Source organism: Lepidochelys olivacea (assembly GCF_965140295.1).
Source record: "Lepidochelys olivacea isolate rLepOli2 genome assembly, chromosome: 10".
Taxonomy (NCBI): Eukaryota; Metazoa; Chordata; order Testudines; family Cheloniidae; genus Lepidochelys; species Lepidochelys olivacea.
This window is the reverse complement of record NC_140420.1, coordinates 36,373,816-36,390,975: the sequence shown is the minus strand read 5'-3', so window position 1 is coordinate 36,390,975 and position 17,160 is coordinate 36,373,816. Positions and strand designations below refer to the sequence as shown.

General features: G+C 51.8%; 1 protein-coding gene across 2 annotated transcripts in view; it reads right to left on the bottom strand.

Annotated features, from left to right (window-relative positions):
* Nucleotides 1-17,160, bottom strand: part of VRK3 (VRK serine/threonine kinase 3) — a 24,419-nt gene extending 7,259 nt beyond the window's left edge. The window contains exons 1-14 of one of the 2 annotated variants that reach the window (XM_084642306.1): nt 16,954-17,160; nt 14,787-14,929; nt 14,180-14,320; nt 13,623-13,769; nt 12,457-12,509; nt 9,964-10,030; nt 9,048-9,132; nt 8,134-8,236; nt 7,402-7,494; nt 6,890-7,022; nt 5,817-5,937; nt 5,397-5,455; nt 4,596-4,744; nt 2,845-3,236 (exon numbers count right to left, since the gene is read on the bottom strand). In XM_084642306.1, coding sequence (XP_084498432.1) covers nt 4,596-4,744; nt 5,397-5,455; nt 5,817-5,937; nt 6,890-7,022; nt 7,402-7,494; nt 8,134-8,236; nt 9,048-9,132; nt 9,964-10,030; nt 12,457-12,509; nt 13,623-13,769; nt 14,180-14,320; nt 14,787-14,929; nt 16,954-17,153 — 1,494 coding nt within the window. In that variant the 5' untranslated portion in view covers nt 17,154-17,160 and the 3' untranslated portion in view covers nt 2,845-3,236. Of the gene's footprint in view, nt 1-2,844; nt 3,237-4,595; nt 4,745-5,396; nt 5,456-5,816; nt 5,938-6,889; nt 7,023-7,401; nt 7,495-8,133; nt 8,237-9,047; nt 9,133-9,963; nt 10,031-12,456; nt 12,510-13,622; nt 13,770-14,179; nt 14,321-14,786; nt 14,930-16,953 lie in introns of those variants that run through there. The other variant, XM_084642307.1, reaches the window with a different exon arrangement.

The following is a 17,160-nucleotide window of genomic DNA, read 5'->3' as shown; positions in this document are numbered from 1 at the left end:
ATGTAGAAACCTAGCTTTACACCTTCCCCAGGAGCCCACCTCCTCCATAGTGGTTAAGTGCTTAAATACTTTTGGGGATCTGGGCCAAAAATCAGTAGCCAGGCTTCTATTAAGGCTCTTCCAACCACCTAGACAAATGGAAAACAAGTAGATTTTAGCATGCACCTCTATCCCTGCAGAACATCAAAGCCTAAGCCCATTGCATTAGCAATTCTGATCACAATGGGAAGGAGTGAATCAACTCTGAAGTCAGAAGTGGGGACTCTGGCACTGAGATGGCCTTTTAGGGGCATTTGTGGTGTCCAGCTGCACCTAGCCTTGCAGCAGTTACACCTACAAGCAGAAAGGCTACAACTTAGTAAAAAAACAAACAGCTTAAGGGATGGTGGGAGAAAAAATCATGGAGCAGGTCCTCAAGGAATCAATTCTGAAGCACTTAGAGGAAAGTGATCAGGAACAGTCAGCATGGATTCACCAAGGGCAAGTCATGCCTGACTAATCTAATTGCCTTCTATGACGAGATAACTGGCTCTGTGGATGAGGGGAAAGTGGTGGATGTGTTGTTCCTTGACTTTAGCAAAGCTTTTGACACGGTCTCCCACAGTATTCTTGCCAGCAAGTTAAAGAAGTAGGGGCTGGATGAATGGACTATAAGGTGGATAGAAAGTTGGCTAGATTGTCGGGCTCAACAGGTAGTGATCAATGGCTCCATGTCTAGTTGGCAGTCGGTATCAAGTGGAGTGCCCTAAGGGTTAGTCCTGGAGACAGTTTTGTTCAATATCTTCATAAATGATCTGGAGGATGGTATGGATTGCACCCTCAGCAAGTTTGCAGATGACACTAAATTGGGGGGAGAGGTAGATACGCTGGAAGGTAGGGATAGGATACAGAGGGCCCTAAACAAATTAGAGGATTGGGCCAAAAGAAATCTGAGGTTCAACAAGGACAAGTGCAGAGTTCTGCACTTAGGACGGAAGAATCCCATGCACTGCTACAGACTAGGGACCGAATGGCTCAGCAGCAGTTTTGCAGAGAAGGACCTAGGGGTGACAGTGGATGAGAAGCTGGATATGAGTCAACAGTGTGCCCTTGTTGCCAAGAAGGCCAGTGGCATTTTGGGATGTATACGTAGGGGCATTGCTAGCAGATCAAGGGATGTGATCGTTCCCCCCTATTCGACATTGGTGAGGCCTCATCTGGAGTACTATGTCCAGTTTTGGGCTCCACACTACAACAAGGATGTGGAAAAATTGGAAAACATCCAGTGGAGGGCAACAAAAATGATGAGGGGACTGGATCACATGACTTATGAGGAGAGGCTGAGGGAACTGGGATTATTTAGTCTGCGGAAGAGAAGAATGAGGGGGGATTTGATAGCTGCTTTCAACTACTTGAAAGGGGGTTCCAAAGAAGATGGATCTAGACTGTTCTCAGTGGTAGCTGATGACAGAACAAGGAGTATTGGTCTCAAGTTGCAGTGGGGGAGGTTTAGGTTGGATATTAGGAAAAACTTTTTCACGAGGAGGGTGGTGAAACACTGGAATGTGTTACCTAGGGAGGTGGTGGAATCTCCTTCCTTAGATATTTTTAAGGTCAGGCTTGACAAAGCCCTGGCTGGGATGATTTAGTTGGGGATTGGTCCTGCTTTGAGCAGGGGGTTGGACTAAATGACCTCCTGAGGTCCCTTCCAACCCTAAGATTCTATGTGACCCTCATGCACTTCTACACAGGTGGATTTCTTGTGACCCTGTTAAATACCTTTGGCTCCTTCCTCTATAGGGAATGAGGAAAGGCTTTTGACCCCAGCTCTCTTATGTAGGCAGTAGTACTATGCTATATGTATTGGTCCTACTTAAGTCTGCTTTTGAAATTGCCCTGGCCTATGCCCATAGGGCTAAAAGCTGAATCCGTTAGTAGTAAGTTCACATAAGGAATTCTTAGCAGGGAAAATGCAGACTAGAACTATACCAAATAACTGTGCAGCTTATAGCTCAAAGGAGCATTATGTTAATGACTCTCACATGAAAATGGCATGTATCTGACCTCATGGGGAGCCAGCCTGCATTGTTTCTGAGCAAGGGTAACAGCGCAAAGATAAACATCAAACTGCATGAAAAACCTAGCTTCCTTATCTCAAAGGGGTGCAGATGAGCCCCAGCAAGGCTAACTGACTTGCTCATGGTCTCAGAGCTCGTCAGGCAAATCCAAAAACTTTTCAGGTCTCTGCCCTTACTTGCCCATATTTCCTCCTGTATGGCTCCTGAGCATCTGCCCCCCGTAACAATGTTACAAATTAAATCTCTTGTAGAAAAATAAGGTAGCAAAGGCCAGTCACAGTAGGCTTCCCTACTGGGTCACAGCTGGTGCCTGGCTCCATCTTCCACAAGGCAGTGTCAATCCAGCCTTGGAGGAATGTTGGCTTGAGCAGAGGTTGAAAAATGAGGAGGGTTTTATTAACAGGCCCCCTCTGTGCTGCAGGCATCCAGGCCATTGCTGCAGGAATCTTTACTCAGCTTATTGAACAGAGGGGAAAATTTCATGACTCACACACTTGGTGCTTTGTACATAACTGGCTACTACAATTCCCTTCCAATTACTTTTCAGGGAAGACAACCTACTCTTGTGGTTTGAGCATGAGGACACATGAGTTCTATTTCCAGCTCTGTCCCTGCCTGTGAGCTTAGCCAAGTTACTTCACCTGTGTGTCTCCACTTCCTCATCTGGAAGCATGCCCTCATTGGTAAAGTGCTTTCAGGTCTGATGAAAAGGCAAGGTCGATGTCACGTAGGATTTAAATAAAGAGCCTACGCTCCCTGGATCAACACAGAAAACAGAGCCTTGGGATCCATCCACAAAGCATTTATTACAAAACAAGCAGTGTTTAGTAGGCAGGATACAAACATTTAAAATCCCTGATTTCTTTTCTGTTCACCAGGCTCAGTCTGTCCCCCTATGGCAACACTCCCAGTTGCTAGGTAGTTCCAAACAGTGGTTGGGGCAGCCATCTGCCAAGCAGGAGTTTAGTCTTCATGTTAGCTGGAGCTCATTAAGCTACAGCACTGGCTCAGAAGTCAGCTTTCTAAAAATCACTGTAAAAGCCCTAAAAACAATCCCTCTCAAACCCCCAAGGAATTCTAGAACAGGTGTACAATGAAGGACAGCAGGAGCTGGCTGCCCCAGAGCAGGGCCCTTCCAATAGGTTAAACCTCTCACAGTTTTAGTCAGTTTCTTGAGATCTGAAAAGCCACAAAGAAAAACATAAATCGGGATGGAGCATGACCAGCCCCTTCTACTCTGTTACTCAGTGCCAGTGCTGTTGGCAGTGCCACCTGGAGCCAATTTACTTGGGTCTGACTCTAAGCTGAGACAAGGGCCAAGTCTCCATGTGAATTCATTAGATTGTGCTAGGGCTGAATTTGGATCAATACCTTGGTGGCTACCAACAAATTTTACAGCTTCCAGGGTGGGAAGAGAGATTTTAGCCAGCACAGATTTAGGTGGACTTGACCACCCGTGTGCTGCCTGCTCTAGCAAGACCACATCCTCTGCCCACCTTAGATCCCAAGGTGATGGACGCCACAGAGAGACCAAAGGGCAAAAGTAGGGCTGGTCCTACTGATGTGGGCGTAGACTAGCCATGGGAGCCTCTGAAGGTGGCAAGCTGCCAGAACTCAGCAAAACTAGAGCTACACCTATGCCTCCAGGGAGGGGACGGCGTGAGTGTCCACTGCTCAGTCAGTGTCCCTGAGAAAGCGAAGCGCCTGCTTCGATGGATGAACGTGGCGTGAGGCTGGGCAGCTCTCTACCAAAAGGCTGGGCACATCTTCATTCCTCCTGCCTCCTACCCAGAAAGGGCTCTGACAACAGTCTGTCTGTGAGCCGCAGGGACAAAGAGAGAGGCAAAGCCAATCTGGCCAGGTTAGGCACATTTAGCATCAAAGAACAGTGCCACAAATTCTGATCTTGCCCCAGCCTTTGGGAACAGCCAGCCAACTAGCTCCCCTTGTACTGAGCAGTGACCCTCAGGACATCTTAACCCTTTCAGAACTGCTGAGTTCCCCAGTGATGATAAATGGGAACAGTGTTAGGGGGAGAGACCTGAGGCCAGCATGTGAGGCTCCCCAGCCGGGAGGAAGCAGGGTGGGACATCACTCTTCCTGATAGGAAGTCCTATTCCCTGCTGCCAGAAACTTTCCTTGAACCCACATGCATGTTCTCCACGAGACCCCACACCCACTCTCAACACAACTGGAGATGGGGAGGATACTGATCACAAAGAGGTCGGAGGGAGGGGCAGGGTGCTTGAGTGGGGAAGGAGGGCTGAGGAATGGAAAATGAGCACCCTCGGTGCTCTAAGAGTTAACACAGGCCCCACTGGAGTGGTCAGAGTCCCTTAAGCCCTCCTTCTAGAGCTTCACACCCAGTGCAGAGAGAAGCCTCCTCCCTGCTGACCATGTTAGACTCACATGTGGAGGGGAGATCTGATAACAAGGCTGTGGTCACCACTGCCAGCTGAAGTAACCTGGGGTGGGGGGAGGGGTGTGTGTGTGTGACTGTGCTCCCCCAACCTGCTACCCCCATAGAAAGCGCCTTACCTAAGGCACCACCTTGAGATTCACCGAGTCATAAGCCGAAGTTCTCCTCATCTCCAGCGGCTTCCCCAAGAACTTTCGCAGTGCCTTGTAGTCTGGCTCCTCTTCAAAGGCCAAGGCCATTGCTTGCTGCAGGTAGCTGTGCAGGGCATCTGCAAAGTGGTACAGACACTCACAGGAATGGCTATGGTTCTCCAGAGCAGCAGCCCCAGCATTCACTCCCTGCGTAGCTAAGCCAGATGTTAAACAACACTTCCGCAGGGGCTTTTCCCAACAGACCCCTCCTCTGCACTGATGGGGGAACTCGGGCCCAGAGAGGGAAGCACTTTGCCTAAGGTCACCCAATGAGTCAGCAGCAGAACTGGGACTAGAACCAAGGTCTCCCTGTTCCCACTCACTTGCTTTAATCCCTGGCCAGCATCCCACTGTAGCAAGGCTCAGAATCACCACCTCATGCTGCATGGATCACCCTCATTCCAGCTGGATGCAGAGCAAGGAGAAAAACTGGATCCATGGGGGAACCTGAGAGTGGGCTATGTCACCCCGCACAGATATCAGAAATCTTTCTGAAGCTCCCACAGCCTCCCTGGGCAGGATCTACAAGGGCATCTCTCGCAGTCAAGGCTACTAGTTCATGAGCAGACTGGCATTGCAGCAAAGGGTTTAGAATGACTATGGTCAGACACAGCTCTTCAGCTGAGACTGCATGGGGGAGACAGCCCAGTTTCTAGCTTCAGTGAACAACCAGCCCTCACACACAGTGACCCACTAGGTCCCACAGCCACACTCAGTATAAGTCCATACCTGGAGCTGGTTTTTGGCCGAAGCACAGTCGCAGAAGCCCGACCACGTCTGTTTTGTACCTACAGCATTTAGCACACACTCAATGCCAGTAAACAAGAAAGAAGGGACCGAGCGCTTGAACAAACTGCCCCCAGCGATGGGGACAGGTGAAAGCCATGCATGATGACCAGCTCAACTCAAACCCTCCAGCCCGTTTCGCCCTCACAGTGATTTCAGGGTGGATTCTGCTCCCACTGCGGTCAAGAGGAGTTTGGCCAGCTACTTCCATGGGAGGCAGCACTTCCAGTTACAGATTTCAGACACCCCAAGATCTGTACCAGGACTATTGAGTTCCCCATTAGTTCTGAACCCCCTTCCCTCACTGCTTTCCTCCCGCAGGCCCTCAGAATGGTAGGCAGGGTCCCCAACCCCAGGGCTCACCTCTCTTTCTGCTCCATGACCTTGTGCACATCAGCCAGCTCGTCAGTCCAGGGCAGGAAGCCACACAACCACTTCACCATGCAGTAGCCCAGAGACTGCAGGTCACTCCGGCGAGATGGTCCTGATGGGAAAGTGAGAGAAACCCAGCAGCTCAGGAAACACAGTGAGAAAAGCAGAGTTTGGGAGTAATACCCAAAAAGGCCTGGTTCAAGGGGGTCCCTCCCCGCAAGGGGACAGCATAGAACCGAGCTCTGGAAAGCACACGGCTGAACAGCAGGAAACATTTCCTAGTGGAGTGGCCTAGTGATTAGAGTCAGAATTCCTGGGTTTTCATCCCAGCTCAGCCACCAATTCACTGCAACTTTGGGAGCGCCTCTTCACCTCTTTGTGCCTCAGCTCTTCTTCAAGTGATGGTCCCTATTATATTCACTGAGGGTTACACATGTGCGGCACGCGCCCAGAGTCGCAGAATCTGAAGTAGCATCCGTTGGTCCACACATGCGCCCTGACTCACCTCAGGCTTCTATCCTAGGTGATAAAGGGTGGGGCAGACCAGCCAACCAAGTCTCCAGTTTCTTCTCACCGCTGTGTGGTCCAGGTCAGAACCCGCAATGTCCTCATCTCTGATGAGCAGGCTGAGATGCACAAGCATCTCATGGAGATAGCCATGAGACCACAACTGGACACAGGCTGGGGAACCCCCCCCCCGTACATTGGCCTGAATCAGCGAGAAATGCACTCTGCCAAGCTTTACAGACACCCATTAAACCAGCACCCACTGTCCTGGATTTCCACTCCCCTCCATGGCTGGGTTACCACGACCTCGCATGGAATGGAAACATTCTCCCACCATGTCACGCTCCTGCCTGAGTCACTTGGCGACTGTGGAAGTAGCAGAGCAGCTGCATGGGAGGAGGGAGCAGCTGGCTGACCAGAGAGGAAGCCGTTACCAAAAGCTAATGGAAGAACAGTGAGGGGGAAGGATACAGGCAGAGGGCGCCCCAGGCAAGCAGGGGTGGCAGGGGAGGAGAGCTGTCACAGTCTCGCCAACCCATCAGGGACTGCAGTCTCACCAGCTCCCCTGTGCCCATCCAGGCTGATGAACTCAATGGTGCCCTCATGAGGAGTCCTTCTGCCTTCACGCTGAGCCACATGCTTTCCTCCCGGGCAGTATCGGAATGCAGAGCAGTAACCCGCCAGGGTGACCTAGGAGAGAGAGAGAGACTGTGAAATGTCTTCCTGGGCGACCACGCAAGGGGAAGGAGGAGAGTGCTGCTGCTCTGGGAGAACCCGGGAGCCCCTCACCTCCCAACGTCCCCTCTCCAGTTTAAGAGATCCCACCCCTTCTCCCTGCACCACCCCTTAAGATGCAGAGACTGAAGGGAGCCCAAATTCTTTCCCTGGGGGGTGAACACGTCGGGTACAGTGACCCTTGCAATGCTGCACACAGCGCCTGCTATGGGGCTGCACTGACACAGGGTGCAGCCAGGAATCAACCCTCCCCTCCATACGAGAATGCTCTGGCTAGGGCATTGCCCCACTTCTCCTGCTACCTCCCTCTGCTCCTGCTGTTCTCACTTCCTACCTCTGCAAGGTCGTCTGGGTTCACATAGATGTTCTCTGCTGTGATGTCCCCGTGCACATACTCGTTTCCATGGATGTACTCCAGGGAGTCTAGCTAGGGGCAGAACAGGAGACGTCACACTCACGCACAGCCCTTCAGCATCCCCAGTGAGCTCTGAGCTAGAGCATCTTCCCCAGGCTCGTGGCAGCTGGGAGACTAAGGAGCAGGCTAACTGCACAGCCTCTTCCACTCTCTGCTTTTCACATGTTGGGAGGTACCTGAGAAATTCAGGGGGGTCCCAATCACTCTGTCTCCCAATTTCCTTGGGGTAGAACATTAATAGACCCATAAGTTCATCACAAACCGCCCCAACCAGCCCCATGCTCAAGCACAATGTTATACTATTCAGAGACTGGAGCCCGGCTCAGTCTGCTGTACCTGATCTTTAAAGGTGCTTAGCAAAAGTTGCTCTCGCCCATTGACTTCAGTGGGATCTGTGGGTGCTCAGTGCTTCAGGAAGTTACTCTAGTAAGTTTGAGCCATTTCACTGTGCTCTTTTGTGCATGTGTTTAGAAAGTAAGTTGTGAAGTTTCCTTAAAATTTCCCTGGAGGCAATGCACAAGCAGCAGCTGCACAGGAATCACCCATGACGCACTGGTCCCAGCCTTGGCCTGCACTGGAACTAACATCCTTGCAAAGGCCAGAGAGAATCCAGCTCTGAACGACCCCCAAAAGGATCGGCCTGCCACATACCACCCTGATGGCGATCTGGAAAACTGGTTTTTCTGTCAGAAGGTTCGTGCCATCGTTCAGGATTGACTGAAGGGTTCGTCCTAACTCAGGGAACACCAGAAACCTGTGAGAGAGGAGATAAGAGCACGTTGAACTTGGTCAGCACCTGTCATGGGAGGGTCTCAAAGCTTATTTGGGTAGCTCAGCTACCAATCTTGACCTGAACTGTTTTCCCTTACTCTCTAGTTTAACAAAGACACAGCTTCCCTCGTATTTGACAACAGAACCTGTTTGTGGAGAGGAGAGGGAGAGACACTGGCAGGTCAGCATTCCCTCTGAAGTATTATCGACTCATTACCACATTCCCTTCCACACAGAGCTCACAGGCCAAGACAGGCAAGGGGGAAGGGACAGCAGAAAGGAGGATTCCTGGGAGGAGGAGGTGAAAGAGAGAGAAGTCACTATGTGCACAGGGAGCAGGAGAGTGTTCCAAGCCTTAGCAGCAGCATGAAAGAAGATGCAAAGGCAAGAGTGGAAGAAGGGGAGGCTAGGAGAGTGAATGGCAGGAAGCAGACAGCAGTGGGGTAATCTGAGTAGCACTATGATGCAGGAAGCCAATGAAGGTCAGCACAGCGAGAGGGGAAAAGGATTTTACCTGCTACAGTTTGGAGAGACTAACTGGGAGGAGAGACAAGGAGGCCCAGGAAGCCGGGGTTACAGTAATCAGATGAGAGAGGGCCAATGCACAGACAGTGGGTCAGTAGCTGGTGGGGTGAGGGTTGGGGGACAGAAAAGGGTGGTATTGTGAGAGAGAAGAGAGAGGCTGCAGCAAGAGCCTGGCAGTGGGGATCGAGGAGATAAAGAGGATAGTGGAGTCCTGGGAAGGAGGAAACTCCCCAGCTGTCCCCATCTGGCAGCTTGCAGTCCTGCCTTACCTGTAGTTACTCTCATGGAGACCAAAGCCAACGCAATTTGGGATCCCCAGCAAAGGCACCGAGTGCATCCTCTTCCACTTATCCACTAGGAGGGAGACAACAGGACAGATGGGCACGGCTTTGCCATGCTGCTGGCTAAGGAACTCTGCAAACAGTGAGGGCACCCCCCCCCCCCAGCGCTTTTCCTTCCTCCCACAGATACAGACCCTCTGCACTGGGCAATTGAGAGTTCAAGGCTCATCCTGTCACCTGAGCTGTCCCCATAAAAGTCAGAGTAGCAGGCAATCAGACGTAATAGTAAAAGCTCAGCGGCAGGCAGCAGGAGTTACAGGAAGGGTAGGATGAGGGGATCGGGGTGTGGGGATGCCAAATCCAGGCCAGGAAAGGGGGAGAGGTGTGGGATGCTACAGCCCTAGGTATTCTGAGAAGGGGAATGGCATGGACACCTATGTCCCACATATAAGGGAGGTGGGAATCACAAAGGCGCAGGTTTGACCTGGATCCCTACTCCTCAGGTGTCATGCCCTGACTGGAGTACCCCAGGCTCAGCTAGCTGGACAGAGAGCAGCTCTGCACAGCCAGGGTTGATGGAACAGCTACGGGATGGGCTCCAGTCAACCCCAGAGGGGTCAGGGTGCACAGTTAAACAGCTGTCAGTGAGACAGAGACAACTCTACAGCAGGGGAACTCCTCTGAGCGCAGCAAGGAAAAACACCGAGCTGGGAATGGGAAGGTGCTGCCCAACAGACACCCTGAGGTTTCCCGCTCCTGGGAGAGTCATTTCTAAACACACTGGTTAGCACTCAGCACTCTTTGAGGCACAGGTCAGACAATGATTTGAGTCACCTGAGTCTTGCCTTTGGAGTGTCTCCTAGCAGATGCACAGGGAACCCAACCATCCAGGAATGGCACTTACCTGTGATTTTCTTTGCCGCTCGCTGCAGGAAGATCTGCTCGTTGTAGAGCCTGCCATCTTTGGTGTCCTGAGGGTTGGGAGGAGAGAGAGACGAAGCTGCACTGTTTTACCTTCAGCGATGTGCTGCGTCAGTATCACCACCACGTCCATTTACTAGGGAGAGTGTGGGTGTAAGAATCCTGCCCTAGCCCTTCTCACCTATGGATCTCACAGTACTGCACTGAGGGGGCTAAGGAGAGGGGGAGTCACCCAGGAGGTAAGTGGCAGAGCTAAGAACAGAACATGGTCTCCTGCCTCTCAGTCCAGTGCCCCATCTACTGAACCACGCCACCTCCCACTATCTATACAGCACAGCTAACCCAAGCACGGGAAGGCCTCAGGTCAGACAGCTCAAGTGTTACTGCTCAGTGCTCTCTGCAGGTAACTAAGTGCTCCAGAGAATGAAGACAGCCCCCTAAACTGGTCGGAACTGTGCGATCCTGCAGCTCTTTCTGGGGTTGGAGCCTTCCAGTGGAGGAGCTTACTGAAGTTTGGTTCTATGAGTTTCCTCAGGCCATTCAGGGCTGGTGGAAGGAGCCAGGTGACAGCCTTGAAGGTGAAACTCTAATTGTCCACAGCAGGGGCAAGGCCGTGTGAGATAACATGGGAATTCTAACAACAGGAGCTGCACTGAACCCTGAGAAAGGCCACCCCCCTGTAGTTCAACCTGCCAAGAAGTACCAGAAATATGGCAAGGAAGCTTGTTCTCATGCCACTTCCTGCCCCTGAGAAGCTGCAGACAAATGTCTGGGTGCTGTACTGACCCACAAACCCTCTGGGGTTCCCAGAACACCTTCTTGCACGTGGACGGATACATGCTGGTATGTATTTGGTATTGCTCTTTTGCCACTGCAGTTCCCTAATGGCCTGAATGTATTGTCCAGAAGCTGCAGGATGCCACATGCTAGCTTAGGAGAGACATCACAGAGTGGGAGAGGTGACAATTTCAGATCCACTGGCCCAGTTTGATATCATTAGCCCCACCCACACGTGGTGAGTAGTGCTGTTAATCGGCAGCTGGCAGGTGGTGCAGATTAAACAAACTGCAGAATTCTTTCAGTACCTCCCCACCAAGAGTATTTTGGCTGGTGGAATGTGTATTGAACCTGTCCTGCTTTCTGAATCCTCAACACCCACAACTAAGACCTTGTGTCCATGAACAAAAACAGTGTCCTACCATATCCCAGAATCCTTTGCCACTGCAAAGGGAGGAATTTGGGCTGTAGAAACAATGCAGTGTCAGGGCAGATGAGGTGGGTAGTGCTGGCATGGGACGGGACTGCTGAATGGGAGAGTTGGTACTGCTCTATAGTACTGTCAACACACAGAGATGAAGGTTTCCTGGCAATCTGTTAGTTCTATCTACACATTCTTTGTGGTGTTAAACATTTCTCATTAACCCTTCATTGGAGAAGTCTCCCCAGTAATGTTTTCCTCTGCACCTTTTAACTCGTTCTTCCCTGGCACAGTTCCAGTGACACTATTCCAGTGACTAAGTGGGCACATTCTTCCTAAAACCCCTCTTTCCTAGGATTCATCCCTGGGTTTTGCTAATAACAATTTCTAAATCCCATTAACCAGAAAAGCCAAGGCAGACACAGGACAGTGACCTGGATACCACTCTGGCTCATGCATTGTCAAGCACAGTCAGCGAAATTCCAATTGCAGACTATTTATGATTGGGAATGATGCCAGTTCTGGAAAGCCCAGCTGAACTGGCAGATGCCGGGGAGCTGTCACAGGGTAACTAATTTAGATCAATCAGCATTTGACTTTATAAACTCATTCTGGCATCAGAGAGGTAACAGATACAGAAGAGCTCAGTGTTAGATCTATAGTCACTTTTCAGACTACAGAGTGTTCAGTACTTCTGGGGACAAAAAACAACACAAAACACACGCACGCCAAGAGTTTTAAGTAACACTTTCTAGAGTTTTGTTGTTGTTAACCTTTACAAAACAGGCTTAAAGAAGATTCTATGACATATACTAAATTTATAAACAAAGGGGACAAACTCTACCCTCATTTACAACCAGGAAATCGACAGGACAGCAGAGGTGTAACAGAGGGTAGAATTTAGCTTTGTAATATAAAGGGCAGCCACTTTGGGGTGGCTTTTTTAAATCTTTAGATCTGTTTTCCTTACAGCTTTGCTCACTGCTATTTATTAAGGGCCTCCTGATCCAGCTTCCATTGAAGTCTAAGTAAGACTCCCCAGGGAGTTGTACGGGGTCTTTAACCTATGCAGTTTATTTCCTCATTTCTCTGACTAACTTCACCTGCAACAACAAAGACAATTATGCTAGTTAACACTGTGAAATCTTATGGAGAATAAGACTAGAGGGAACCATAATGATCTGAGCTTCTGCATTCTACCACTCCTTTCACCATAGTACCAGCAGTGCTGGTAGGTCAGACCAAAGGGCCCCATACATGGAACAGACCAGAACTCACAAGTTTGAGAGAGTATCTTTGCCTTTGAGGGCAGGCTCCAGATGCTGACTGTGCTGTGGAAGGATGGAACAAATGAGGTTACAGGTGCACAGGACAAAAGTACTTGCAGTGCTAGCTGCTCAGAAACTAGTGCAAGAGTGGCTTGAGTCTCAGTTATCCTCTGCCTCCCTCACCTTGGGACTGTGAAAATACCATCTGTGGAGGCCTCTTTGCAAGTGGCTGCATGACAATACCCACCTTGCTTCAGAGTTATAAGACCTTTGTCTCAACTCTCTCCAGACACTGCTAAAGCAACAAACACTGGAGCACCTAGGCATGGCTGTAGTATCAAGGGACTCTGCTCTTTAAACCTGGTATGTAAATAAAATGATTCATCAATACCAGGAGAAAGATGTGCCACAGTCTTTGACAAAACACAAATATAGAAAACTGTGTAAGATCCCAAGCTAATGAGAGAGCTGCCAAAGGTGCATGTTATCCTCTCCTAGGGACAGGAAATGGATCAATGGCTTTCAACCCTTTAATGCTGTCCCTTTCCACATAAGAAGAGTATGGGACATCTATGGCCTCCTCCAAGGCTCAGAACCTGTTCTTTCCATTTGTGTGTGAGGTGGGTGGAACAGGGATGCTCTAAAATGGAGGGAAGAATTAATAGTCTAACCCTCAGCTTTTAAATACTACCACTACCCAGACATATGCTGGGTAGAATGTTGGATGCATTTCCAGCATCCTTTGCACAGGGCATCTCTTTGGAAGACCTGCTACAGACAGAGCAAAGGATTCTGGGGGTATGGGCCTACGAGGGCACTTCAGGTGCTTGCTGCACTGTACATGGCAATCAGGGAGTCTGCTGAACTGATAGAGTCTGAGGAGGCAGGATCAGGATGGGGAAGGGCAGCTAAATCCCTTATTTACCTAAGATATGAATTCACCGGTGACCAGCTCTGTCTTCAAACTGGGAAGTGTCAGCAAGAGGCTTCAATTATGATCTCTTTCAAGAAGCAGTTCCCCCTCTCTTCACATCCCCTGAGGGATCCTCCCCAGTAGACTGAACTTTCAGCATGCCACAAGAAGAGAGGAAGGGAGGGCTACTCTTCCTCTACTCCCCACCCTATATACTCATCATCCTCCCTCAGACGGCATCCCAGCATGAGATTGCACAGCACCTTCATACATCAGCCCACACTCGCTCTGGTTCAAAAGCTTCCCCAGTTTCCACTGCTTGCTGTTCTGGTCGGTCAGGATCTTGCCCTCTGGGAGAGGTGCCACGGAGGTGGACTTGAGCCGCCGGGGAGATCGGGGACTGACCTTTGCTTTGAAGAGGACACAAAAACAGGGCTCTGATCAGATAACAGGGCACTACAGACAGAGTGAGTCCTGCTGCTCTCCAGCACACCGCAGCTCAGATTCCAACCAGAGACATTGTGATAATACCACCCCAGCCTGATAGAGCTCCCCATCTCTCGCTCCCAGACACTTCACCCTGCTCCTGCAGTGAGGCCCTGGGTTTCATGTATTCTCCTTCCAGCAGTGGACAATCAAACATCTCTTGTAACCCATCCACACCACCCTGTACTTCAGTCAGGAGGTAGGGAAGGGACATGATGGCAGGATGAACAAGCCACCTCTCTAGTGCTCCAGTGCTACCTTAAGTGCCATGAAGTAGCTGTCTGCCCCACCCCCACATGAGCACAGCAGTGGTGAGGAACACCCCAGCTCTCACCCTTGGATGCCACCTTGGTGCTTGGGGAAGCAGCTGGTGGGCTCCAAGCCTTCTCTTCAGTCGAAGTGGAAGCTAGCATTTTCTCAGAAGACATCCACTCTACTGTTTCTCTTGCTGGAGTCGGCTCATCCTGCCTCAGGGCTGAACAATTAAAGAAACAAACCCTCACAATGCCATCCATGGTATTCCAATGATTGTCGATCATAACACTCCGCACTTACAGCGCCTTCCATTCATGGGGCTCAAAGCCCTTTTAGGTGAAACACCTCACACCCACACCACAAAACAGGTCGGTGCTGTTAGCCCCATTTTACAGATGGAGAAACTGAGGCACAGATGAAGTCACATAGTGAGCCTGTGGCAGAGCTGGTTCAGAACCCAGGAGTCCTGGGACTCTACTCCTCAGGTCAGATTGCATTCACTCCCTTCCACTGCACTGCCATCAAAGACAACAATTTTGCATACCCTAAAGCAAGCAATAAGAGGATCTATTCAGACAGACATGTACTTGGTATGCCAATGCTCCACTACTTCTTGTAATCAGGAGGGTTTGGCTAATCCAGAATCTCTATCCAAAGAGGCTGCTGTTTAACCCAGTCTTACCTACCTTTCAGAGAGGACAAAGAGGCATCTGGAGTGAGTTGCATTGGCTCCTCATCTTCTTCTTTAGGCAGCTTATACCCACAGACAGGGCAGAAATGAAATGCTGTCTCTACCTTCTGGCCACACTGCGGGCAAAAGTTGATCATTCTGAAAAACAAACCAAGGCAAAGCAGGGTGGAGAGGGACAGGTGTCAGAGCTGAAGTGAGAAGTCAACTTTTCAAAGGTTTTTTTGGTGTTTTGGTGGCTGCGTCTCTGGAGAAAGAGGTTTACTAAGAGGAGACGTCCATTCACCCACCATCAGAGGCTCTCAGTATGCATATTATTGTAAGAGCAAACGTGTAATTAACTGAGCTGCAAAGATCAGGAAAATGAGGCGCACAGAGATTAAATGATTTAAAGACCACACAGTGAATCAGTGGCAGAGAGATGATGGGAACCCAGGAGTCCTCATTCCAGCCACTAGATAATGCTGCAAGTGGAGTCTCCAAACTAGCACTGGGACAGCAGAACTGGGAAAGCATCTGCCTTTATCAACATCACTATTATCAACCTCAACAGCAAGTGAGACAGTTTCTGCACCACCTGGGGAAGGAGTCCCAATGCAGCTGTGTTTGCTAGGTCCTAGCATGCACTCTGCCTCTCTGCCCCTCACCTATCCATCTGGGCAATGCTTAAATGGTCACTAAAGCTCCCAAAGGTAGCAGGTAACTTGCTAACTGAATCTTTCTTTTCCTACTGCAGGGAAATCCTTTAGTGGGTGTGAACGCTGGGGAATAGGAGGGCACTGGGAACAGGCAGGACTCCCAGTATGGTATTTGTGGAGAAGTCACAGCAAGACCCTGGGTCCCATGATGAATTGCCAGGATTACAGCAGCACTGCTACAGAGCAGGGAGTAGCACCAGAGGATGGGGAAGAGGTTAGGTCCAGGCCAACACCCTCAAGAGACAATAGGGCTGCAAAACCAAGTCTTACACTGGGCCTTTCATCTGCCCGGCTGGGCCCATAGATAAACCCAAAGCAGTGTCATAAACATTGCAGGCCCCATTACCCAGCCAGCCCCCCTGGATTCCTGCCCAGCCCCAAAGCCCCCATCACCCAGAGGCACTCCTGCCCCAGAGACTCTGTCCAGCCCCACATTACCCCGAAGCCAGTGGTGAGCTGGAGCCAGTTCGCACCAGTTCGCGGGAACCGGTTGTTAAATTTAGAAGCCCAAGGGCTTCTAAATTTAACACCAGCCAAAAGTGGCTCCTTAGGTGCTGACTCCATGAGTGCTCCAGGGCTGGAGCACCCATGGGGAAAATTTGGTGGGTGCAGAGCTCCCCGCCCCGCGCCAGCCCCCAGCTCACCTCCGCTCCGCCTCCTCCACTGAACGCGCCGCCCCGCTCTGCTTCTCCGCCCCCCCCCGTCTTCCCGTGAATCAGCTGTTTGCATGGGAAGCCGGGGGGCTGAGAGGCAAGTGGCGGCTTCGCACTCAGGCCCAGGGAGGCGAAGGTGAGCTGGGGGGCGCGAGGAGTTCTGCCCGCGCCAGAGCAGGTTACCCGGGGGGCATGCAGGGGAACCGCTCCCTGCCCCAGCTCACCTCCGCCACCCTGGGCCTGAGCGCAAAGCTGCCGCCTGCTTCTCAGCCCTCCCTGGCTTCCCACACGAACAGCTGATTCGCGGGAAGCTGGGGGGAGGGGGGAGAAGCAGAGCGGGGTGGCGCGTTCAGGGAAGGAAGTGGAGGCGGAGCGGTGGCGAGCTGGGGCCGGGCGCAGGGAGCTGCCTGTGGGAGCTCTGCACCCACCAAATTTTCCCTGTGCACTCCAGCCCCAAGCACCTGCCCATTCCCCTTGGTGCCCCCATCCCATCCCGCCCCCAAGCACCTGCCCATTCCCCTTGGTGCCCCCATCCCATCCCGCCCCCAAGCGGCTGCCCATTCCCCTTGGTGCCCCCATCCCATCCCGCCCCCAAGCACCTGCCCATTCCCCTTGGTGCCCCCATCCCATCCCGCCCCCAAGCACCTGCCCATTCCCCTTGGTGCCCCCATCCCATCCCGCCCCCAAGCACCTGCCCATTCCCCTTGGTGCCCCCATCCCGCCCCCAAGCACCTGCCCATTCCCCAGGGTTCCCCCCATCCCGCCATAGGCACCTGCCCGGCCCCGCGGCCTAGGAGCGGGTCTGGGGCCCTACCCGTGCGCTCCCCGCTTCCGGGCCGGGCAGCTCGCCTCTCCCCGGCGCCAGGGACTGGGCCGGCCCGGCCTGGGCACACCGCGGTGGGCCGCTGCAGCCGGGCCGGGCCGGGCCGCGGGGATCGCTCGGCGCCCAGCGCCCGCCGGCCCGGTGCCCACCAGCAGCGGCAACCTCCTGCCGCCTCGGCCGCGTCTCCCCATGGCCGCC